We start from the raw sequence: 26,998 nt of genomic DNA, 5'->3' as shown, positions 1-26,998 counted from the left end.
GGGGTATGTATGAGTTGTAGGAAATGAGGTCCTTTCTATTGTTGATAATTACTGTATTATAATAATAGAATAGCGATATAACAACTCTAAATTACAATACAGCAAGGAAATAACGCTTTTAAAAGCGAAGCTGATGAATTTATAAATATATTTTCTAAATATATAAAATTCTGCACGTTGTATTATCACAGTAGGAGAGGCCTGAATAAAGCAGTAATTGTCCATTAGCAGGTTTTCTCACAATAACTGCTGGATGCTGTATATGCTAAACATAGTTTATTTGGTTTAGTTCAGAATTGTGGCTAAATCTGTAAAATACAGACTTGATTTAGTGCGGCTGTGCAGACATGACCTCATAAAATACATAGAAGTACAGATGTAGCAAATGTTAACTTGTTAAATTGAGGCGTTATAATGAGTTAACAACAATGCTGCAAATCGAGATATCACAATACAGCAGTCATGTTAACGACTGCTACAATGTAATTGTCTTTGGGTACTGATTACATCATCAGTCACTGTACAAATCTTTCCAGTAGTTTGCTGCAATGTATCAGTCTGGAGTCTAGGCAGTATAACTCTTAGAGCATTGTCTAGACTAGATACAATTGTGTCTTGTTCTCAGCGGAGAGCAGGCTAAAGGCTCTTTTAGACACAACGATTCTCGTTCAAAATTCGCCATCTTTTGAGCGATAACCATTGCGTCTAAATGCACGGACATTGTGCTGTTTTCGTGCACGATTCGTTCCTCGCTCAATTCTAGTTTTCTAGAATTGAATGATGAACTCTTATCAGCGGTGCAGGCTGTTATAACAGTCGGCAGCACTGATAAGATTCTTTCAGCTCGTGTCCTGCTGGTAGTTCACAGCGGAGCTGTAAGCATAGAGAACAATGCAGCTGTTTGCTTATGCAAAACAGCTCTATTGTTCGCCGAGCGATAGTGGCGGTGTCCCACTCTGCCTGCATAGCTCTTTAGTAGCTAATTAGCTACTATAGACTATACAAAGATGATCGCTCAAAACTGTCACTCAAATGTCGTTTGTGTGATTTTTGAGCGATCATCTTTCAGTGTAAATGGGGTCTAAGTCTGACAGCAAACCAGTATCTCAGAAAAAGTAAACAACTGAAACAAAGAGTTAATTAGAAAGTTGTAGAACCGTTCATTTATACATTTAATTAATAGGCACTGCACTTTCAATACAATTTGGAATATATTTTATTAGAGGGGAAAAAAGTGTCCTTCTCCACTTATAAAGCTCCTTTCCTCCCCCCTCCCCCCAAACAGTTCACTCAGATGGACTAGCAGATTATTGAGCAATCAGAATACATATTGCCCATAAAAGTCTATGGAGAGATGAGGAGGATCCAAGTGAAAAAGAAGCAGAGAGACTCACACAGAGATGCTGCTGTCGGTAATAATAAATGTTTTAGCTACTCGAATCAAATCTACACTTTTTATGTACTATTGTATAATGTCTTCTACTCTGCATATGAGGGATAGGAGAGCAGGATCTCCTCTTTTTTTCTGTTGTTTATGGGGGACATAAAAGCAGCCCATCATATCAGTTTCAACCCATCAGCCTATGGAAAACTGAAAATTAGAGATGGAGCCTGCAGAGGGAAAATCCAATAAAAATTCCAGAATGCAAGTTATACATCCCATATTTTATTTTCAAATACGGTGTGCAACGGGTTTCAGCGCAATGATGTGCCTTTCTCAAGCACGATGCTTGAGAAAGACGCATCATTGCGCTGAAACGCGTTGCACGCCGTACTTGAGAATAAAATCTGGAATGTTTAACTATTAAAGGGGTTGTCCCGCGCCGAAACGGGTTTTTTTTTTTCAACCCCCCCCCCCCCGTTCGGCGCGAGACAACCCCGATGCAGGGACGTAAAAAAAAACACCGCTCAGCGCTTACCTTAATCCCCGCGCTCCGGTGACTTCTATACTTACCGGTGAAGATGGCCGCCGGGATCCTCTTCCTCCGTGGACCGCAGCTCTTCTGTGCGGTCCATTGCCGATTCCAGCCTCCTGATTGGCTGGAATCGGCACGTGACGGGGTGGAGCTACACGGAGTCGGCATTCTGCACGAGCGGCTGCATTGAAGAGAGCAGAAGACCCGGACTGCGCAAGCGCGGCTAATTTGGCCATCGGAGGCCGAAAATTAGTCGGCACCATGGAGACGAGGACGCCAGCAACGGAGCAGGTAAGTATAAAACTTTTGATAACTTCTGTATGGCTCATAATTAATGCACAATGTACATTACAAAGTGCATTAATATGGCCATACAGAAGTGTATAGACCCACTTGCTGCCGCGGGACAACCCCTTTAAATGAAAGAGGCCAGATCTTTATCCCGATCCACCGAGCGTGTAGAATTTTTTCTTCTTTTCTGTATTTCTATCTTTATGTATGCATTCCCTCTGAGGACCAGTGGGCGTACTGTCCTGGACGGCTCTCCGAACTATTTGGATCAGGATGGGACGAAAAGTGTGGCTATTATTCATACACAGCAAACTGGGACAAGAGGTGCTGGCGGGTAGCCCTCTTACGAGGAATCCCCGCCTAGCACCAGGTGAGTTCCCCTTTTTTTCTTGTTCATATTATAACAGAAACTGAGCTGATGTCACCATAGTACAAGGCGCTGTTCACCTCTTTCTCTAAGATACAGGTTATATAATGGTCAGCAGTAGTGTTCATCCTCATGTACACACACAACAAGACAGCGTATTCCGAAGAGTCATCTGAAACTACAAGTATGTGTTAAGCTTTAATTGTATAAAACCGGAAAACCTTTTAAGTAAGTAACAGCTTAACGATCAAACTCAGTGCACTTCCTTTGTATCATGTGAGAGCTAACATAATTATCTTAGTAATGCTCAATTTAATGTATTCTCTTCTGTTACCACGAGAAACATAATATTATTGGACTGAAAAAAAAATACGGTTTTAACTACAACTCCATCATTACCAGGCCACTCATATTTTTCTAATTATAAAACTGTCAGAATTAAATGCAAGATCATTCTCTAGAAATAGCTTTAATTAGAGAAAAATAAACTAACGAAAAAAAAAATAAAAACTTTAATTAAGTTTTGCTATTCTTTCTTTTGACATATTACCATATTAAACATTTAAACGTAGTATGATACTGCTGCTTATAAGAAGTGCTAACGAATATGCCATGGCTCCCATGTATTGAGAGGGTTAAGGGAATAAGGAGTTCTAGAAACTTCTACAACAATGTAATTAAGCCTTTCAATCCTACAAATATGACAGATTTCACCTCATTTGCATAGGGCATCATTTTTGTATATTCAAATGAATAGTATTATTTTCTTAGCTGGGTCTTAAATCTCATTGTGCAAAGCTTTCACATGCTCAATGCGATATCGCCGCGAGAAAATCGCAGCGATATCGCATTTTTGGTCTGTGTGATATCACTGCGTTTTCTCACAGCAATATCGCGATTTTGTGCCGCTACAAGGTGTTGCTTCATTCTAACATAACGTTGTTTATTCCCATATTACCACAGTGATTTTTCTTCATTACAGGCAATGTGAATGGTGGCGTTATCTTAAGCAGAATGTGTTGAGATCGTCTTTATGTCAGTTGAACGAAGCACACCTGTCATCTTGGCATGTCAATGCCACCCAACTAGATCTCCCATTACTCACAGGGCAGTGGACAAACTTTTTTCTAAACTCCAAGAAACAGGTTCTGTTGCTGATAAACCAAAATCGGGATGACCGAACGTCAATACTAATAAAGCATTAGGATTCCGCCTTTCCCCTTAGCTTGTATGCAAAATTGGATTCTGAATGGGTGTTTCCACACTTTTGAGACACCCTGTATATTACCACTATAGTATATTGCATTATGTGCATTATACCTTAACTTTATCACAGAGTTTTGTGGACATACTCTACTGTGAATCGGACATTAGCCATGGAGATATTCCACAGCATGCAGGGTGGAACATTTACCGAGGTAACTGCCCAACAACCAGCAGGTATCCTTTTCTAGTTAATGGTACTAGCTGGGTGTCAGACAGTTGCTTTGACAAACAGCCCATGCAGTGGTGTCTCTCCAAACCAGACGTTCAATTGGGTGGAGAAGTTTGCATGCAGAACCCCTTTAATGTGACATCACTGTGTATATTATCTCTGTGCTGTGACATCACTGTGTATATTATCTCTCTGTTGTGACATCACTGTGCATATTATCTTTTTGTTGTGACATCTCTGTGTATATTATCTCTTTGTTGTGACATCACTGTGCATATTTTCTGTGTTGTGACATCACTGTGTATATTATCTATTTGTTGTGACATCACTGTGTATATTATCTATTTGTTGTAACATCACTGTGTATATTTTCTATGTGTTGTGACATCACTGCGTATATTATCTTTGTGTTGTGACGTCACTGTGTATATTATCCCTGTGTTTATTATGCTTGTGCAGTGATATCTCTGTAGTCTTTATGCAAAAGCTGTGATATCACAGCGAAAGACTCAATCTGATTGCTGATTAGCATTTTCAATGTGACATACCAAGGACACAATGGTAAAATATGAAATAAGGGCAGAATACATTTAAGGCCTGACGTAGAAGATCTGTATATACATTCAATCCTAAAAAACTCTGATACATGTGTTTCTGGGAAAAAATTTGGAGGGGCATGTAATTTTGCATATGAACCCATCTGACCTTTTGGCAGGAATCCCCTGCTATTTTTATACATCGGCCCAGGAGAGATTAATATAAAACCTAAAGCTTAGAGGAGATTTTATTTATTCTCTGGGAAAATAATCCAAACCGTTATTAAATAGAAACTCAAATACACACAAGAACGAGATGAATGATATCTGAATGATAAAACAGAACTTGGATACGACCCCTACACATGAAGTCACCCATGACTGTGCGTTCTACAGCAAATGTCCTATCTTGTTATTAGTACTAATGTGCTGCGTAATACGTTAGCGCTATATATAAAGCTTATTAGTAAAGCAAAATGACAGCTTTCACCATCATTTACTCTTCTGGTGCCATTCTTTCATTGAAGACAGCCTCTTCCATATTAGTTGGGACATACGGACATCAACCTGGTCATGAGACAGAGGCAGTATGAGCTAGAGCTCACCGAGCCTATCCATATAATAATAATAATAATCTCTATTTGTATAGCGCCAACTTATTCCGCAGCACAGGAATAATAATAATATATACTATATGGTCAACCATTCATATAGCTGCAGAGAATCGGTATCGCTAGCCAAAGACTCTTCTGGCTGCTGATCTGAAGCTGGTCCTGAGCTGATCAATTTATCATTAAATTTAAAAAAGATTATTTTCAACAACAGCGAACACAACAAAGGCAAGTTGCTGCTTTAGGGTGCGTTCACATGAAGCAGAGATGCTGCAGAAAAATCTGCAGCATTTCCGCATCAAAAATTGCACCATTGCTGTGGATTTTGACTCGGATTCAGCTGCAGATCTGCAACTAATTTCAGCTACAGCTAGTAGAAAGGAGATATACTTAACAAAACACCACTCCCTGCAGTAGCAGTTCCAGGTGCAGGCAGTGAGTGGCGCTCTTGGTGGCGGCAAGGAATTGCACTTTGTTAAGTATTTTTACTTCCTCCTGTTTAATACTAGCTGTAGCTGAAAGGCTGAAATCAGCTGCTGATCCACTGCTGAATTCACAGCCCAATATCGCACTTTCCACCATGTAAAATCCCCATGGATTCGAAGCGTTTTAATGTGAAAACAGCCTCACATCACTACGGTAAATCCCTTCATCCCCGTGGGGTATCACTTCCTCCCCACAGGGATGAAGGGATTTCCCAGCCGCGGCTCAAGAGATTCCTCCAGCCGCGGCTCGAGAGCTCCCTCCAGCCGCGGCTCGAGAGCTCCCTCCAGCCGCGGCTCAAGAGCTCCCTCCAGCCGCGGCTCGAGAGCTCCCTCCAGCCGCGGCTCGAGAGCTCCCTCCAGCCGCGGCTCGAGAGCTCCCTCCAGCCGCGGCCCGAGAGCTTCCTCCAGCCGCGGCTCGAGAGCTCCCTCCAGCGGCGGCTCCAGAGATTCCTCCAGCGGCGGCTCCAGAGATTCCTCCAGCGGCGGCTCCAGAGCTCCCTCCAGCGGCGGCTCCAGAGATTCCTCCAGCGGCGGCTCCAGAGATTCCTCCAGCGGCGGCTCCAGAGATTCCTCCAGCGGCGGCTCCAGAGATTCCTCCAGCGGCGGCTCCAGAGATTCCTCCAGCCGCGGCTCCAGAGATTCCTCCAGCCGCGGCTCCAGAGATTCCTCCAGCCGCGGCTCCAGAGATTCCTCCAGCCGCGGCTCAAGAGATTCCTCCAGCCGCGGCTCAAGAGATTCCTCCAGCCGCGGCTCAAGAGATTCCTCCAGCCGCGGCTCAAGAGATTCCTCCAGCCGCGGCTCAAGAGATTCCTCCAGCCGCGGCTCAAGAGATTCCTCCAGCCGCGGCTCAAGAGATTCCTCCAGCCGCGGCTCAAGAGATTCCTCCAGCCGCGGCTCAGGAGATTTCCCCAGCCGCGGCTCAAGAGATTTCCCCAGCCGCGGCTCAAGAGATTTCCCCAGCCGCGGCTCAAGAGATTCCTCCAGCTGCGGCTCAAGGGATTTCCCCAGCTGCCGCTGAAGGGATTTCCCCAGCTGCAGCTGAAGGGATTTCGCGAGCCGCCGCTGAAGGGATTTCCCCAGCCGCTGCGGACGATATCATAAAAAGATAGAACATGCTGCCATTTTTTCTCTCTCGCAACATCGCATGAGTGAAAACATCACAAATGTAAAAGAATACATTGAAATTCAGTAGCTTCATAATTCTGTATTTTCACATTGCGTGAAAATCACGCAATTTCTTGCCCTGTGAAATCAGCCTTAGAGATGGAAAATCCCATCAAGACATGGTGGTGAAATTTTAAATTTTGTGAGACCACTCGGCTTGATGTATTGTACAGTGCCCCTGATCTTCCCAAGTTATAAAGTTGTCAGGAAATATTTTATGAATAAAAATGTTCCCATCATAGAAAAAAATGTATTAATTACTTGCTTTATAGCATTCATGTCTAAAATTAGGAAAGAGCTCCAAAGTCATTAGCAGAACACAGGAATTTTCAAAATTCAACCAGGAAATCCTATCAAAAGTATTTCCAGATTGTCAAACCTATATGCTCTTGAGGTGCTCTACTATCTGACCCCTTAAAAGGGTTGTCCCACCAAAACAACTTGTCTGATTGGTGGTGATCTGACTGCTGGGGCCCCCATCAGTCAGAAGAACAGGAGTGTTCCTGTGTAGATGAAGCAGCTGTTACAAGTTCACAAGTGCATTTAAATGATAGGAGCTTGGATGCATAGAGATAAAAACTTTCTTCTCTCTTTATTCAGTATGTGCCCATCATAACAAGGAGAATACAGACGTCCTGAGGACGCGTTTCGACCTTCTCAGGTCTTGATCGCCTCACCAAGTTCACACTACCACTCCATCATCTCTCTGGGTCTGTGGGTAGGTGATAAGTTGTTTTGGTGGGACTACCCTTTTAAGTTTTTGAAAACCGTTCAGTCATTTCTTCATTATTTATCCTTTTTCAGTAATGGAAAATGTGATTACAGTCCCAATAGACTCCTAAAGACTATGGAAACCTTTGTGCATGAAAAATCAATACACACATGCATCTTACTAAGTCCCTGCAGAAAAAAAAGGATGCATTTATCAATGTTCTGCATTGAGTTTTCCTTCTTATGCATTTAGAAAGCCTCATACCTGGTTTGCAGTATCTCATACATTCAAGTTTCAGGTTGTGGAATGTTCCCAGCACTGATCAGCTGGACATTCTCATGCAGGAGCTCCCCCTCCCATCTCCTCTTTCAGAGGCTATGTAGCATAAGCATGGCCCCTCAATACTACACAGCTATCTCTCCATCTATTTCATCTTCTCTCTAAGTAGATGCTGCTTCTGTTCTCTCTAACTGCTGAGAAGAGCAGAAAATTCACCTGGAATTAATTACAGCCCGCAGCAATAGTAGCTTTCTCTGCTCTGCTCTCCTCCACCATTCCCCGACATGGTCATACAGCCATCTGTAACAGTAGCATTCTCTGGTCTCTATCCTCCTGATCTCCGCCAAACTATCTCTATATTTTCTACCCTGTAAATCAATTTACAACCTTCAAAAGAGCCTTGAAGCATGAGTCAGCTATGGCTATGTTCACATTTGTATTAGGGATTCCATTTTTTCTGCTCCATTATGAGAGCAGGAAAACTGAATCCCCTAGCAGAACAATACAGTTTTATGGTTGAACTGAACGGCACCAAACAGATCACATTGACTATAATGGGGTCTGTTTGGTTCCTGTTATCCTTCCCAGATCTACACTGGAGACTCTGAACTTAGCACAGATGTGAACAGAGCCTTAGCAAGTTAAACCAGCCAAACTCACCTATAGTTGTTGCTTCTTTATCAGTACATGGTAGGGATCTTGTTGGCTGTGCGAGATGCCGTATGTACTGCCCTTCGGAAGATAGTGATTCTCAGAAATGCACTTTAAAAAAAATTGTGTATCTGCTGCAGATGTTTTATGGTTTTCTCATAAGCCTTTCAAAAACGGACCAAAAAATTGCAGTGACAACCCTGTCATATTTCATTATTTCAGATGGGATTATTTTAATTACTGCTGGGACAGCGCTTACATATGGCTAAGCCTCCTTAGTAAACACTAAAACAACAAAGGGAGCTATAGTTTTAATGTTAATCACAGATGCAAAGATGCTGTTCCCTTGATCCAAAGACTTTTTGAAACAATTAGAATACTTTGTCCCATCTGATTTCCATTAAATAGAATTTTATGCAGAACAATATTCTGCCAAACACAATTCTGAGGATCATTTTTTGTTTTTAACAAGAAAACAAAGAATATCAACAAATACTGGTTATCGCCCATATCAGCCAATTTACACAGCTTGTTAGTAAGATATCACTATTCCAATCAGTACCTGTCTAGATTGGGGTTTGCAAACTAATTGCATTTGTCTCAGACATATACAGGGTCCAATTCTTTGGAAGCCAATTAACTTGTTACTATGTTTTAGGAGAGTGGGAGACAACCTTGTACCCAGAGGGAACCCATATAAACTCCATGCAGATGTGGCCCTTGGTTGGATTTAAACCCAAGAACCCTTTGAAGTAAGGCAATGGTGCTGTCCATATAATTACTGATGACCTATCCTTGGGTTCCCTGTCTTTTGGGATCTCCGGTGATCACCTGATAGTCTGGCCTGCTGTCAGTGCAGCGAAACAGGACATCATCACCGGAGGTGGAAGAAATCGGAGCTGCAGCCTCCTATCACACATCCGGCACTTCCTTCTTCAACACCTAGGTCAGACGCGAAAGTGTAATAGGAGCCATCAACTCCCATTGATTTCAATGGTAGTGACCCTATGACGCTTCCTACTCCGAACCCACTCCTGGCATCCAGCTCTGCTGCAATGACAGCGGGCCAGACAATCAGCTGATCGCTGGGGATCCCAAACAGCAGGTTCCCAGTGATTAAATATTGATGACCTATCCTAAAGATGGGTCATCAGTAGTATTTGTCTGGAAAACCCCTTTAAACATGAAAAAGGCTAGACTCGTGAATAGTAGAAAGTAAAGGGTTATTTCAATAATGTGCACATATCCACAGGCCCATCACCTACTTCGAAAAGGGGAGTCCAAAGACTCAGTTCCCCCGATACATGAAGGCAGTACTCCGCATGGACTACCTTGGAGAGGTGGCTATGCTTCATTGAAGATCTTGGGAGTTAGAAAAAAGTTGAGGAAACAGTGCCGAGTTCTTTCTGAAAATTCCATAGACTTTTATGAGGTGTGTTGCAAACCGTCCATTGTTTTTTTTAGGGATAATATGACTTCTTAATATAAAATGTATTTGCTTACCTCGCTACAAGATCACTGTCTTGCTGCTTTTGGGTAAAAAAACTTGTGTGCAGGTGCAATAAAGTAAGTGACGGGCGGCGTAAGATTAACATAAGAGGTGAACATGAACAAAACTGGCAAAAAATTGTCTGAAGGTGTCCAAATTGATATGTGCTATGTTATATCTGATGCCATATTACACAGGTATTGTCCCCTTAAAGCACTGCTTCCAGGGGAGAATCATTTTGTCATATGCTATTGTAACAAGCACCATCCGGTGGCTCATAGAGTGCCTATGGCCATGTTGGATGGCGCTGCAGGGATTCTATGGGCTGTCATGCAATATGAAACTTAAAGAAAATTAAAAGACATGTAAGAAAGGAAATAAGACATATGGTAGACGTGTCTTAGGTAAGGAAGTGTTACCTCCTGGAGGTGTTCTTCCCTGGACATGAGACGCGTTTTCAATTCACGCTTTAGTCTATTAGAATGTGAAGTGTTCTACCGCTGCCTTATTGTTCTATTAGGACGATGCAGTGTGTTTTGTGCCGTCAATCAAGCAGCTCTATAACGCCGACTCTTCGCGATGAGATGAGGTGCAAATGTGACAACACATTTATTGCAAGACTGCACTTTGTGTTCCCATCTGCCAGTCATGCGCTATTCTACTTTACTACATAGCGAAATGCACTGACCCTATCATTCTTTGAAATAATCTTTAATTATACCTCATAAAACTTGGCAGAAAATAGTCTCTGTGGGCAAGAAGACTTCTTAGACAGTGGTATACAAAGCAGTTATTTTCTGCTACATTAAACTAATGCAAATGGCTGATTATGAACATAAAATTATAGATTTGAGGCTAAAAACGCAAATATATATTTCTTGCATGGTTGCGGAGATGTGTCACTTGTTTTCACTAATGCTCAGGAATTGCAACTTAATTGACTCGCTCATTTCTGAGACTTTGTGCGTCCTACCTTTAATTTTCCTGGCAGATTTACAGGAGAAACACGATGATAATTTCCATCTCAGAAGTGAAGTCAGATCTTAACCCGTGGCCTTATGTGTAACTAGGTAGCGGGCATGTAGTAACTGCTATCAAATACTATTGTGCTATCAGAAGCAAGATGATGGAGACTTCTGCTCACCTGGGACGCCGGCTTCCATCCAAAAACTTATGTCCGTTCCATCAGCATAGTCATAAAGTTGGGTTATGTTGATGGGCTCCAGAAGTTGCATGACCTCTTCCATTATGGCCCTGGCTTGTGGCTTGCCGGAAAACTGCATACCCAGTGGCATAAAGGTACCGGAGTCTGCCTCCATGACGAGGTCCATGTTGGCAATGTCTTTCTGTTAACAAAGAAATGTACAACATCATATAAAGTACAGTAATATATTATAAAATACAGTAATTTGTCATTGAATGGATGTGGATCTACTTTGCCCCACACTGATTTGGCTTTTGGCTAAACCTGAAGGCAGCACTTGGGGTACCCCAGTTTTCACCCCACCAATTGGGATCTGGTCTTTGCTGCAAGTTCCCCAAGCCATTATGTCAAGAAGTAGTCTCAGTTATGTGGCAGCTGATGCTACATCAAGGCGCGGTACCTAAGGGAGTGAACAGGGACGTAACCAGGGGCTTACCAAGGTGAGAGCAGCATATAATTCAGTATGGAAGACAGGCAGGAGGCAACGGCTGGCAAAACAGGTGCAATACGATAAACAGTTCAGGTCAGGGCTGGCAGAGAGAGGAGTCCGATAAATGTCGCCATGGTCAGGGATAGAGAAGTCAGATTAGTCAGAAATAAGCATGGGTCAGGAAAACCAGGAGAGCCACCAAACACTGATCAGGGGTTATCAACGGGGGAAACAAATTGCTCCCTTGTTCAGGCTAAGGGAGGATGCCTAATATAGCTAGGGCTGACTGGGGATAGGTTGGGGACAATTTAGCAAAGTGCACACTGGCCCTTTAGGCAGGACGAAAGGTACACGCATGGGCCCTACAGGTAGAAGTGACTATGCACTGGGGGGATATGGCTTCTGCCGCAGGAACGTAAACAGTGACCAACCGCAGCAGCAGGTGAGCTAAAAGAGCGGCCGCTGCGGCATGCCGTAACATAATATAATATGACCATATAAGCAACTTCATGTCAAACACGAAGAAAAACAAAGGCTTACCTGCCTTTCTAAGCTAGATATACGCACACAAGTACTGAAGGGGTTAATCGATTTGAATAACGATACTTCAAAAACTGCTAAAGAAATTGATCATGGTTCAGCCTGTGAATCCCTGTGTATTGTAACTGCCAGCAGTCCGTCAGGGCTGCTATTCTATTTAATAGGAACCATGCATGATACTGGCTGCATGTTGTAGTCGTCTTGGCAATTCTATCCCCCAGTGCGCAATTGTGTCTCTATGTCAGAGTGGGCAGGAGAGCATCCGTGGAGGCACATGGCGGCTGTCCACTCTTGAAAACCACTATTTAGATAAAATGCATGCAGCTGCCGCCATCATTCACTGATCACACAGCGGTCATGTAGCTCCTGATAATGGCTGGCTGCAGCGGTCGGATGTCCCAGTGTCGGAATAATATTGCTAGAGCAGGAAGTCGAGAGCAGCAAGGGATCAGCACCATTGGTATAGGGGTGGCAGGGACCCAGTGAGGTAAGCCTCTTTCATGTTTACCAGCATGCCTAAGTAGCTCTCAAAATTATATTTTTCATTGGACATGCCCTTTAAATAAGTTTTCCGGAAGTTCAAAACAAATTTTTTATGGGATTAAAATAGTGTAAAATAATGAAAAATGACATATTCATCTGATTGAGCGAGTCTCCATCCAGCAAGGGAAGCGATGGCTGTACTTTGTGCACGTGACTGCTCAGCCAATCACAGGCTTCAGAGTTAATTGTTCCACGGCTTCTTATCCAAAGAGCAGCCTTTATTAGCAGAATATGAAATACTCCTTAAAGGGGTTGTCCCGCGAAAGCAAGTGGGTCTATACACTTCTGTATGGCCATGTTAATGCACTTTGTAATGTACATTGTGCATTAATTATGAGCCATACAGAAGTTATCAGAAATTTTTCACTTACCTGTTCCGTTGCTGGCGTCCTCGTTTCCATGGAGCCGTCTAATTTTCAGCGTCTAATCGACAAATTAGACGCGCTTGCGTAGTCCGGGTCTTCTTCTTTTCTCAATGGGGCTCCGTGTAGCTCCGCCCCGTCACGTGCCGATTCCAGCCAATCAGGAGGCTGGAATCGGCAATGGACCGCACAGAAGCCCTGCGGTCCACCGAGGGAGAAGATCCCGGCAGCCATCTTCAGCAGGTAAGTAAGAAGTCACCGGAGCACGGGGATTCAGGTAAGCGCTGTCCGGTGTTCTTGTTTAACCCCTGCATCGAGGTTGTCTCGCGCCGAACGGGGGGGCTGTTGAAAAAAAAAAAAAACATTTCGGCGCGGGACAACCCCTTTAATTACAATTATCACAAAATACCAAAAAATCTCTTTAAAGGAGATGTCCCGAGACAACCCCGATGCAGGGGTTAAAAAAACCACCCGCACAGCGCTTACCTGAATCCCGGCGGTCCGGTGACTTCAATACTTACCGCTGAAGATGGCCGCCGGGATCTTCTACCTTCGTGGACCGCAGCTCTTCTGTGCGGTCCACTGCCGATTCCAGCCTCCTGATTGGCTGGAATCGGCACGTGACGGGGCGGAGCTACACGGAGCCGCTCTCTGGCACGAGCGGCTCCATAGAAGAAAGCAGAAGACCCGGACTGCGCAAGCGCGGCTAATTTGGCCATCGGAGGGCGAAAATTAGTCGGCACCATGGAGACGAGGACGCTAGCAACGGAGCAGGTAAGTATAAAACTTTTTATAACTTCTGTATGGCTCATAATTAATGCACAATGTACATTACAAAGTGCATTATTATGGCCATACAGAAGTGTATAGACCCACTTGCTGCCTCGGGACATCTCCTTTAATTGCGAGTCACTGGTTTAGTTGACATAGTTAAAAGCTATGGAAACCTTTGTGAATGAAAAATCAACACATATCTTACAAAGTCCCTGCAGGAAAAAAAATTGTGCACTTATCTGTTTTTTTTTTTTGTCTGGTGGGAAGGGGGTGGGGGTTTGCATGGAGTTTTCTTTTTGATGCATTAAGAAAGCCTCATACTTGCATTATATTTTACATTCACGTTTCTGGTGTGGGGGCATTCCTAGCACTGATCAGATGGGATATATTGGTGGTGCAACAGATAAATACTATATAGTTGTGTACAATGCCATCTCTAGATCAAATGAAAAGGTGGTAGGAAATTAGGTCCACTAAAAACAGAGCCTAATTGTACTATGGGCAAGTGAGGAGGGGTGGATAGATGGATGGAGAGCTACAAGGTGCAGGATGCTAGGGCATGAGGGCTGGTGAGATGATCAGCATCTCCCCACATCTCATAACACTGTCCTACAACTCTCTCCTGCATGGAGAAAAATCCATTGACTTCAATGGAAGCTGTGGAAGCCGTCCGTGTGGGAAAATCTCCTAAATAAACTTCATATTACTTTCAACTGTGAGCCTCACACAGCGCGTAAGAAAAGGACGTAACATGCACCATCTTCGAGCCTGTTACATGCCAAGATAGTGTATGGGGATTGTTGGCATGCAGCAAATATGCAATGCTCGTGTGAGAGGGCCCTGATAGTTTTCTTGCTCCAGATGTATCACAGGCGTATCATCCTCATTTACGGCTTATGATTTGGAGTGAATGCAATAAACTATAACATTTAAGATTTCCATAGACTGCACTTCCCTGTGTTGAAGACTCACGTGAACCTACAAATGACACACAATGTGCTGTCTTTGTCCCGTCACTACAGAAAACCCTTGAGCTGTCATCTGTCAAAAAATTCCTCAGTGTTTAATGTGCTTCCCTCACAGACAATGTGCTGCCTTGTTGCTGTCACTGTAGAAAACCCCTGAGGGGTCGTTTCTCTGAAATCCCTCAGTGTGTAATGTGCCCCCCTCACAGCATGCTTGCTCATGAAAGGGGAGTCACCTAAGGGAGAGGCTGAGGAACAACCTGTCAAGCTTACTCTCACTGAAGGGGTTGTGCTAAGATTTCAGTCCTCCAGTCTGCAGTGCTTTGAAAAACAATACAAGTATAGACATCAAACAATCAGACATTTTGAATGGAAACCAATTACAAAAAGTCTTCATTTCCAAAGACGCACAGACGAAAAGAAAGTAGAATAAAAGAGAGCAAAAGTATACAAAGCCTTTAACATTTAGAGATCACTTTCAGTTAATCTAAGTGTATTTGGAAAAGGTAGTAAAAAAAAAAGGAAAAACTGGGCCCCAAAAAAATCCTAAACTGTTTGTTCTGCCTCTCTCATCCTTGCAGACTGCTGACCAATGAAGTTGCTGCTTAAAGTTCAGCTTGTACTTAGAAGTCTGAAAAATAGAGGTGTCAGAAGCGCTTCACCATCCAGAGTCGACTAATGACAAGGAAGTAAGCATCCCCTATCATTACTTTCTCGTTTTCCCTGGCAGTCTCATCCACCTATTTGTCGCCGCGATTGCTCCTCTAACCTATCCTTACTTCAAGAATAAAACCCTCTATATGTCACGTTAGTCTGTAATTTGGAGCCAGATCTTTAAATCACATCTCCGTATATCCACGCAGAACATTCTTCACTGGAGGATATGACAGCATATCTGAACCGGATCATGCAACTTGTATGAAAACAGTGATGCAGATTTACTAATCGCATCCAACATTTATACAGCGCTAATTTAGACAACGCAGTCTGAGGATTATTTTTGACTTTTTTTTTTTTCCCACCCTAAAAATGGAATTGGTCAGATAACGGGTCACATTGAAGGTGGAAATAAATCTGCAATGATTCATCTTTGGCAGATTTTTAACATGGCATTTTAATAGGGGCATGTAGACTTTTTATATAAGTTCCTTGACTCTTAAGAAACTCATATCAGAAAACACTATTCTAAGAGCTTTAAAGGGGATAGATTCTCAGGATAGGTCATAAGTAGTTCATAGTCTCAGGACCCCAACTGATCAGCTGTACAGGCGCATGCTGTCAGCACCACAAATACACCGAGGACGGAGCAGAAGCCTCCACGTCGACCTCCATGTAGTGGCTGCCACTTGTAACTGCAGGCACGGCTCTCACTGAAATCAATGGGAGCCGTCCCTGCAGTCACAAGTACCGGCCACTATACGGAGGTTGGTGTGGAGGCTTCTGTGTATTTGGAAAGGGAAGCCTCCGCGACGACCTCCCATGTAGTGGCTAGCATTTGTAACTGCAGGCATGGCTCCCATTGATTTCAATGAGAGCTGTGCCTGCAGTTACAAGCGCGGGCCACTACACAGAGGTCAGTGCAGCAGTTTCCATTCTGTGTTGCTGTGACGCTTACAGCATGCGCCCGCTTAGCTGATTGGTCGGGGTCCTGAGCGACGGACCCCAGCTGATCAACTATTGATGACCTATCTTGATGATATTTCACTGGAAAACCTCTTTAAGTAATCACCCCAAACATGCTATATATTCAATTCCTATGGGGGTAGTTAATTTGTGCCCAAAGAAATTGTAGTGAGGAGGTAGACTTTGAGAGAAAACTTGCAGTGGTTTCGTCCCATTTGAGCCAGAGAGGCTATCCCTCTTGGTTACTCTGTAGAGAGGAAAGGAGAATAAGGTCCAAGTCCAAGAGACAATTATTACATCACAGTTCGAGTCAAGGAAGGAATAAGTTGTTTGACCATAAGTCGAATATCGTATCACAATACAGTGATCAGCTTGTGAATATTAAATGGATTTTAATAAAATACTCAGTATATAGTTTTCTGATGGACCAATGGTTTTCATGTAGGTATTTTATTATTAGGATGGTATTTAGTCAGCCATAACTAAGAACGCTTAGGTGTGTTGGAAACACGATGGCCTTCATGTTATGACCATGCAAATGTCTTGATGTTTTTAAGGGATTTTTTGAATGAAATGAACATTTTGCAGCACAAGCTCATGAGCCGGATTCTGGCTATTTTTCCGGCTTACCCAATATACATTGTATTTCTTCCAGAGAATGTGTATGGCAGCTGTAGCCTGTAATTTTCGTATTTATAACTCAACAGCATGTGCTTTTAATATTGAACCACCCACATATTACATTCACATCCCTAATAAAATGTACAGCTCCCATACCTGAGGTAATTCAATAGAAACATAGTCAAGATATTTAACAGTAAATGAACCCGAAACATAGTGTAATAGTAAAGTGAATGCATGGACTGTGTGTAACCTAGTCATGCAATGCTGGTGAGGTCAGACAGAGGTAGGGAGGTTCATGCCTGCTGCGGACATACTGTAGGACAGGAGGTGGGCTGCAGCTTCCTCCTCAGCAGTGTATGCCCTTGAAGAGTACAGTAAAATATACTAAATGACTAGAATGACAAGGGCTCCCAGCCGTTTATGCAACTTCTTGTGAGAATGGAGGGGTGTGGGGTGTGGGGGGGGGGGGGGGTAGAGATGTTCTTCATTCTAGCAATTGGTAGGGATAATTGTAATCAATTATTCGACCCCCAAAGCAAATTAGGTTTATTTGCCAACTTTACAAACTTTCTGCGGTTTCAACAAACAAAGCAAAACGGTCAAAGAAGAGAATTAAAATACCTTGACACAACTAATATAATAAGCGGGTTCTTCAAATTCAACACAAAATGACGCTTTTAATGGCTAGTGCAGTCTCGTCATTATTCAACTCCCTGAACAGAATCCCTCATAAGAACATACATTTGCTAATTAGATGTTGTCTCAAGCACACCTGATGCAACTAATCAAGGGCTTCATTAGTTTCATCAGGTGTGCTTGAGATAAAACACATCAAATATCTAGCCTGGCTAGGGCTTTGGTGACTGTGACATTTGATAGCATGTTAGAAATATGGCTAAGTCAAATCAGTGATACAAAAAGGCCCCTTTGCGACATAAAAGGACACTAGTTTATAAATGGCATGGAAAAATATATCCTACATGCTAACTAGAGATGAGCGAGCACCCAAATGCTCGAGTCTGCATTATTCGACTCGAGCTTTTCGTAAACTTCGAGAGCTCTACTTGAGTAACGAACCACATTGACTACAATGGGAGACTCGAGCATTTTTGTATGTGGGACGCCAGGTGCAGAGCTTTTATTCTTTTTTTTCTGCCCCCCCCCCCCTCCCCCTATCCTCTCCCCCCCTCAACAACATGCAGCAGACAATTTTTATTTTTTTTTACCATTATATTCTATTTTATTTTAATTGTCATCTATGTGTATCTTATATAGTGATGTGCCCAATGACGTCATACACTTTCCCCCCCCCCCCGTTTTTCTTGTTTTGCAATATAGATTTTTATATGTGCTTTGTCAGAGTCATCCAAGGGAAGAAAGTCCATTCAACCTTCAAAATTTGGTATTTATGAAAAAGTTGTTGAGCAAGAACCTCCATGACGCTCTTTGCATTCTCTTATAAGGAGCAGTGCTCAATCCAACCTCCAATATTTCTTCTCTGCCCTTAACTCAAAGCATTTAAAAAAATTTAGGCTCTGTCTATCTGTGTTGTGAACCAATGGCAGTTCAGTTACACAGCAAATACAAACTGTGCAAGACAGACCCCCCCACTGACTTACAATGGGGTCCACTGGGTTTCGTCAAGATATGCCTCATTTGGCAAAAAAATTAGCACTGAATGAAAAAGCTATTTTTTGAGTTATATGTGATGGTATTTAATACAGAAGCTCCTTATATCAGGGAGACATGAACACAATCTGACATATGATTTAAAGCAACTCTCTGACCCTGAGACCGGAGGAGGAGTCATATTACTTGCGCCCTCCTTTTTCTGATGTTACCTACCACCTGCCGCCTTTTGCTGGGACCCCTCTTCATTTGTCCAACAAGACCGCAACCCTTCTGTCACCACTGGACGCATACTGTGCATTTAGGCCTCATTCACATGCAGTTTTCGTCCGTATAAAATGTACCATTTTCACTGAATGTGTATTTTTGGTGCCTATTTGTGCATTTTGGTGTGTATGAAAGTTTTTTATGTCCATGTTAATTCATTCTGGTTTTCAAGCATGCAAAAAAAAAGTAAAAGCTTCAAAAAGGAACAGATGATGTAACTTTTTTTTCCCATTGTCTCCTGGCAACATACATAAAAGACGCAGTGAATACGCATGACACATCCACATGTAACTGTCATGGGTGATTTTGGACCATGGGACAGATTAATTATAATAGGACATGATGTAATTTTTTTTTTATCTGAGCACACCAATATAATTCAATGAGTCCATATCTAGTGATGAGCAAGCATAATCGCTAAGGGCAATTACTCGCTAAGGGCAATTACTCGCTAAGGGCAATTACTTGAGCGAGCATTGCCCTTAGTGAGTACCTGCCCGCTCGGGAGCAAAGATTTGGCTGCCGGCGGGGAGGAACAGAGGGGAGATCTCTCTCTCCCTCTCCCCCCCCCCCCCACTCCAGCTGCTCACTGCCGCAACTCACCTGCCACCCGCTCCGGCACCCGAACCTTTTCTCTCGAGCTGGCAGGTACTCGCTAAGGGCAATGCTCGCTCATCACTATTCATATCTAATCCGTAAAAATAAGGAGTGAATATGGACAGAAAATACGCCAGTGTAAACGGGCCCTTCTGGTCAGAAAGTGAATGCTGCTTCTTGACTGAGCAGAGGCAGGTAATGTCTTAGATGACAATGCAGCGGCAGAGCTCAGTTGGCATTGGGTAGTCGAAGAATTGCCATGGCCATCTTGCACGTATGAAGAGTGCTGCTAGGGACAGGAAGATTGGGAAGACTGTGGCACTAGGTAACATAACTTTCCCTTTGGTCCCTGGAAGAATTTTGTGTCTAGACCAAAATGGAGACCCCTTTCACATAATGTTTGGGAGATTTTATATATAGACTAGCGTACCCGTCGCGCGTTGCTGCGAAGACAGACATACATACATACATTTGTTTTTATATATCTAGATGACGGCAGCAGCGACCACTGAGGTTTTGTAGGCCGCTGCTTCCCCCTTGCAGGCTGAATAAAATAGCCGTTGTGTGGAACATCCAATTTATCTGGCTGCTGTGGCTTCTTGGGAAGATAGCCTAGTACATGTTTGCCCACTTCCAACTCCAATGGAGACTGACTGTAAATGGCTGGCGTGCTCTAGTATTTATGGTTCCAAGATGTACGTGTCATTGCATACAGTCTATCTATCTATCTATCTATCTATCTATCTATCTATCTATCTAGGTTATTGCATACAGTCTATCTATCTATCTATGACATCAGGAAATGAGAGAATTAGATTCCGTACGTAAAATTTGAACGCTAATTCTTTGGCGCTTTGAATTGAATAATCAAGTTGGGACCCATTGTTAGGGACCAGTGGCGTAGACTTATAAAAATATATAGGAGCAGATCTCCTAAACGTAAAGCCTTATACAGTATGATGAAAAGGCTCCGCATAATAATTTTTGAGAGGAAATGTCCGCTTCTGTAACAAAACCTGATGGTAGGACCCCTTTAAAAAAATTATTTCCATTCCTGATACAATTTTCTTCAGACCTGTGTAATGTTTATTAAGAAGTAGCATTCTCCATAGTTTAGGGAGTTGACATTTCATAATAAAAGAGAAGGTGACTGCAGGTAACGGCTCATGAGACAAAGAAGGCTCGCTTGGGAAGAAGAAAAAAAAGTCAATAAATTTGACACATTAACTATGCACGTGAATAAAGGATCATTCCCGCTATTTAATACAGTATAAAACCAGTGAAAATATCTTGCATATCTGTATAATACCGCTTCAGAACAAAAATGCAATTATTCATTATCTGTAATTAGACACTAGATACAGTCAAGTGTTTTCCCATTCTGTCTCTAACCCTTCTGAAACCTCCACGTAACCAACATAAAAAGAAACTATAGTTCAAGTATGCAGTTATAAAGCCAAAAAGTCATTCTTGGCAAGTGTTTATGGAGCACAATTAAACATTTGTAAAGGGCACAAGTCAGAGAGCTACAACCTGAGCTCCCTATCAAAGAGATCTACCAGAAGCGTTACATAAAAGTCACTTTCCACTTTACTGCGCGTTAAAACATGTAGCAGAGAAAATGCAAAAATGCCCTAGAGTCTACACTAAAAAGACACAAAACATAACAAAAGCAAAAAACAAACACCATCACTCTTCATGAAGACCTTGCGTGGGGGCAAATCACCAAACATATTAATACACCCAATACATATACTACAAATATAATTTCCCACTGTCATGTCAGACAAGTTATAAATATCGTTGCGCATCAGATGAGCTTCTTCTGGGGCAAGAGGCTTCGGTCGGTATTAGTGTATCTTGACACCACCAGAAGCTAGGGATTTGACAGGGGGAACACCCCTGTCACACCCCTAGCTCCCGATTTGCTCAATAATACCGCTGATGCTGGCAGTGTACTGTCTCCGTCGCTGTTCCCCCCTGCTTACTTTCTGCGGCGCAGTGCTGCCCTCCTTCTGCAGAACACGCCGCCGGTTTCACCCTTCCGCCGCTGTCTGACTGGGCGGCGGAGCTCTGGGCAGTCACTCCTCCGCAGGGCCTTAGTGTGGTGCCGCTGCAGACGCTCCCCTTGCCGCTGTGTCCCACTGCTGTCAGACTGCGCGCCGGAGCTGAGGTCACTCCTGTGCTGGAGCTTCTGCCGATGCCGCTGCTGACGCTCCCCGCCGCTGATCAGTGACTCCTCTGCTGGGCCTTGTGCTGGTTGGCACTGCTGACGCTAACCGGCGCTGTGTTCTGCTGCTCCGGCTGTGTCATATGCATGCCCTCAGCTGTCAGTGGGGCCGCCGCTCTGCCTTCACTCCGCCATGCTCCCCCACTGTCTCCTCGCCAGCCTCCAATGATGGCACAGTGGACAGTGACATCGTAGAAGCCAGCAACGGAACAATGGCGAGCGGCGGAGAGGTATTTCAGGGGAGCCAACAGGGGAGATAATGGCCACTCATTGTCCTGAGCAGCCAATCCTGGTGGGGACGTTGGTTCAGGGCATGTCTCTTGTCTCCACCTATCCTGCTGGTGGCATCAAGATACACTAATACCGCTTGGGTCTCTGCAGAAGTGATTTATTAAAGATCACTTCAGATGTGCAGATTGGCGCAGAAATTTAGTAGTTCATGGAGCAATCTTGCAACTTCCTGCTTGAGGTAGAATAAGGCAGCCGGTGAATGGCAAAGTAAGATTGGCTTTACACAGGACAAGTATCGTCCAAATAGTCATTAGATGGGGTAAATGTAAGCGATAGCTGTTCCATGTAAACACAGTCTCCAACTGGATGATGACTAAGGGCCTATTTACACTGAAAGATGATCGCTCAAAAATCGCTCAAACGTCAGTTTGTGTGACAGTTTTGAGCAATCATCTTTGCATAACTAAGTAGTTAATCAGCTGCTAAATAGTTAATGCAGGTGGAGCAGGATACCACTGTGATAGCTAGGAGAACAATGCAGCTGTTTTGTATATGCAAACAGCTGTATTGTTCTCTGTGCTTTCAGCTGGCGTCCCACTGAGAACTCCCAGCAGAATACCAGCTGAGAAAATCTTATCAGTGCTGACGGCTGAGATATCAGCCTGCGCCTCTAATAAGTCATCACTCATTTCTGGAAAACTAGAAATGAGCAATAAACGAACAGTGCACGAAAAGTCCATGAAGGCAGGTGTTTAGAAGCAACGGTTATCGCTCAAAAAGCTTTTGAGTGAATTTTGAGCTATAATCGTGTCTAAATGGGCCTTAAGAATACATTTGCTAATCGCTTTGTTTAAGCTCACCTAAAAATAGTACCTAGTTAATTATTTATTGTCTGATAAAAACAGGTAATCACTGTCTTTCAACGAGTAACCAACAACTTTGCAAGGAGGCTTCCACCTATTTTGAACATTTTTCCCTCCTACTGAACACTCAATGATTCCCAAAAATACATAAATATGTGCGAGTGATCCTCGACTGAGCTGTCCCTGATGGTCTTTGAAAGAACACTCACTGCTGTGGTCTCTCACTGGTTTGGCTTTTGATGGAACGCTCGGTATTGCAGTTGCTCACAGCCGGGAACGTTCACTATATATGCAAAGAAATTAATGCTCCCCTACAGCTGGTTAGGGTTTACTGGGTGCAGCAAACCAAGTGTGTCTCAAATCTCTTTTAATCAGTAGTCATACATTACAGAATGCGCTCCGCTAGAAACCAAAGAATGGAATGTCAGTTGCGAAGTGATCGCAAGACACAACTACCAAATCTTCAGTGCCGATAGCTTCCTCACAATTACACCTGTCCACTTCTAAAACCATCTATCATCTCTAATTCAGAGGTAGAAGACAGGATAGAGTGCAACAAAGCTTTGGCAACAAGAGAAGTATGGGTACGTCCTTTTCATTATACTCACAAACAGCCAAGTTACAACAGCAGAAACACAATCCAACATGGAGAGTCCCCTGTCTGACTCAAGTTTCGCTTCCACAGCTTCCTTTGGGGCATAGTCTCTCCCAGCCACAGAAGGGTTATATACCATTCCACATTAACATAATCCCACCCCCAATAATAGAACCAATAATTTACCTAGACTAAAATGAAATGACATAAAATGCTTTAAAAATGTACAAATAATATAGATAAAACATCCACCGATATCATAAGAAGTTTTTAAAACTGACACCAACATCGTCTTCGATATGTAAAACAACGTTCCCTGAAGTGGCTATGAGAGGCGGCCAATCCTTTAAAGATATTGAATCCAGTCCCCAAGGTTATCTATAATGCCCACCACAAAAAACACACACCAACCTTGTCAAAGCAATCCGATTCATTTATCAGGTATGAATTGCCATTCGTAAAGATAACTCCTTATGGATTCATTCTTCCAATCACAGAGTACAAATCCTCAACCAAAGACACTGGACTCCTTCCACTCATATACGCACCCAATCACGGAGTCCAGAACATCCAATCAAAAGAACCACTTCTCTTGCCAATAACCTGCTACAATAAAATCTAGTTATTCCATCTGCATCTCTATATTATTCTAGTTACCCCCAAAATAACAATAATCTCTTGTAGAACCTTAAATAGGGACTTAATACAATGTATTTCAAAATCATTGTTCAAACCCTTCAGTAAGAGATCCGACATTGTATATCCGCTGCATTTCTCTCCAATCGATAACCGCCTTGTTGCGCATCTGACAAGGTTTCCAAGAGAAGCTTTCCTGGGACATTACACTGTGGTTTCTGCAGATCTATTAAAGATTACTTCAGATGTGCAGATTGGCGCAGGAACTTTGCCGTTCGTAGAGCAATACTGCAACTTCCTGCTGGAGGCAGAATAAGACAACAGGTGAATGGCAAGTAAGGCTGGTTTCACAATTATCGTCCAAATAGTTGTTAGATATAGTGAATGCAAGCGCTAGTTGTTCCCTCTAAGCCTTGCCATCAACTGGGTGTTGAGTCAAGAATAGAGTTGAGCGAACATACTCTGCCGAGGATCAAATCGTGTTCGATCCCGCCTCAGTTTTTTGCTCCTCCCCGCCGTGACGTGCCTGCTTGGCCCCTCCCCGCTGCAGCGCACGTCATTGGCAAATTTTTTGTCTGGCAGGAAGGAGAGAGAGAGAGAGGGAGAAGGAGAGGCGTCGGGAGAGGGGGAGGGGTAGAGAGAGAGAGAGAGAGCGAGAGCGAGAGCGAGAGAGCGCGAATGCCAAGAAAAAAAGCCGGCGTCCCACATACAAAAATGCTCGAGTCTCCTATTGTAGTCAATGGGGTTCGTTACTCGAGTAGAGTTCTCGAATTTTACGAAAAGCTCGACTCGGATAACGCGGACCCGACCATTTGGGTGCTCGCTCATCTCTAGTCGAGAATTCATGCATTAGTCACTCACCTAAAAATAGTCGCTGGTTGATTAATTATCGTCTGGTGCAAAGAGGTGATCATTATCTTTCAATGACTAGCCAACAACTTTGCAGGGAGGTGTGTCCCCCTCTCATTTGAAACTCATTGGTTCCCAAAAGCACGTAAATAAGTGCAAGTGATCCCTCTGTCACCCATTGGACCCCCGCGATATGATTGCGGGGTCCCGTTGGTTTGCAAGGCAACCGGAGACTTTTATATAGCCTCTGGCTCTGCCAGCTACGATGGCCTCTTTTTAAATTTAAGTTTATGTACTTTTTATTACAACACGACTGTCACGAGATAGTAATAAACAAACATACCCTTTAACTCTAGGAATCAACTTTTATTGGTTACAATTTATGCATTTTAAGCCATTTTGAGCTATTCCAATTTTTTTTTAGTAATGGTAGACACTAGAGATGAGCGAGCATACTTGCTAGTATTGTCCTTAGTGAGTACCTGCCCGCTTGGGAGCAAAGATTCGGCTGCCGGCGCGGGTGAGCGGTGAGTTGCGGGAGTGAGCAGGTGAGCAGGGTGGAGAGAGGGAGAGAGAGATCTCCCCTCCGTTCCCCCCTGCTCTCCCCTGCCGCTCCCCGCCACCCGAATCTTTTCTTCCGAGCGGGCAGGTACTCGCTAAGGACAATGCTCGCTCGAGTAATTGTCCTTAACGAGTATGCTCACTCATCTCTAGTAGACACGTTTGTCAATATCATCTTGCATGTATTCAAACCACCACGGCAGGTGATTAGTGCAGGAATTAGTCCCCCTATTATAATATTACAGTATAAATGTCATTGCACGGTCCATTACCGTTGAGGGACACATTGCAACGCATTGTCATCCATTGTGGACGTGTGATGTCATTAGTTAAGCGTCAGCATTTAGAAGAGTGATACGTGACTCCTAAGCGCACCCTCCATGGAACCAGATGGGTGACGGGTCACATGACACTACACGTGCTGCATGCGTCCCAACGTCTGAACCACATCACACACACTTTGATTAAGTGAGGACAGCAGTGACACGTTACATCCCTGAGGGGAGGAGACTCTGGGAAACTTAAGTATTCGAGCATACTCCATTATACCGGTATGCTTGATAAAGGGGTAGTTAAGACCTCGAAACGCGTTGCACTTGCCGGTAGCTAATGCATTGACTTTTATTTATGTAACAGTCCTTTCTTGTTTTATATGTTAAATTTAAAAAAATGTTTACTTTTTAAACACTTCATCTGGACATCCTTCAGAGGAATTCTCTGTGGAGGAAATTACTACTGTGGCTAAGTCTTCCAAACTTTTTCCTGAACTCTCAATCTTGCTCTTTTAAAGAAGTGCAGGACCAACTTTTATTTTGTGTTTTTATAAAAATTGGATAAATGAAGACTACAGTTCCTTCTGCAATAAACAAGACCTTATAGAGCTCGGTCGATGGAAAAATTAAAACGTTCTGGCCCTTTAAAGCAAATCTTTAAAAAAATAACAAAACATAAAACTATATAAACTTGGTGATGCTGGAATTGTGCGGACCCAGAGAATAAGCTTATAACTAGAGATGAGCGAGCATATTCACTAAGGACAATTATTCGAGCAAGCATTGTCCTTAGCGAGTACCTGCCCACTCGGAAGAAAAGATTCGGGTGCCGGCGGGGAGCGGCGGGGGAGAGCGGGGGGGAACGGAGGGGAGATCTCTCACTCCCTCTCTCCCCCCCTGCTCACAGCCACAACTCACCGCTCACCCGCGCCGGCAGCCGAACCTTTTCTTCCGAGAGGGCAGGTACTCGCTAAGGACAACACTCGCTCGAGCAATTGCCCTTAGCGAGTATGCTCGCTCATCTCTACTTATAACATCATGAATTTTGCACATTGAACACTGTAAAAATGAAATCCGAAAAAAACTAATGGCAGAATTTCTTTTTATTCCCCAATCCCAATAAAAAAAATATTAGATAAAAGTTATACAGATATATGTTCCCAAAAATGATGCCATTAAAAAATACAACTTGTCCCGCAATAAACAAGCCCTCATATGACTATATCAATGGAAAATTAAAAAGTGACAATGAACGAAACGGAAAAAC

At 43.3% G+C, this 26,998-nt stretch overlaps 1 protein-coding gene across 3 annotated transcripts in view; it reads right to left on the bottom strand.

Annotated features, from left to right (window-relative positions):
- Positions 1–26,998, bottom strand: part of CPQ (carboxypeptidase Q) — a 459,208-nt gene that overhangs the window by 31,507 nt on the left and 400,703 nt on the right. For all 3 annotated transcript variants that reach the window (XM_066578371.1, XM_066578368.1, XM_066578369.1), the window contains exon 7: positions 11,081–11,282. In XM_066578371.1, coding sequence (XP_066434468.1) covers positions 11,081–11,282 — 202 coding nt within the window. The remainder of the gene's footprint in view (positions 1–11,080; positions 11,283–26,998) is intronic.

The sequence above is a fragment of the Eleutherodactylus coqui genome, chromosome 9 (assembly GCF_035609145.1).
Source record: "Eleutherodactylus coqui strain aEleCoq1 chromosome 9, aEleCoq1.hap1, whole genome shotgun sequence".
Classification (NCBI taxonomy): Eukaryota; Metazoa; Chordata; class Amphibia; order Anura; family Eleutherodactylidae; genus Eleutherodactylus; species Eleutherodactylus coqui.
Note: the sequence above shows the minus strand (reverse complement) of the source record. Positions and strands in the feature narration are given on the sequence as shown.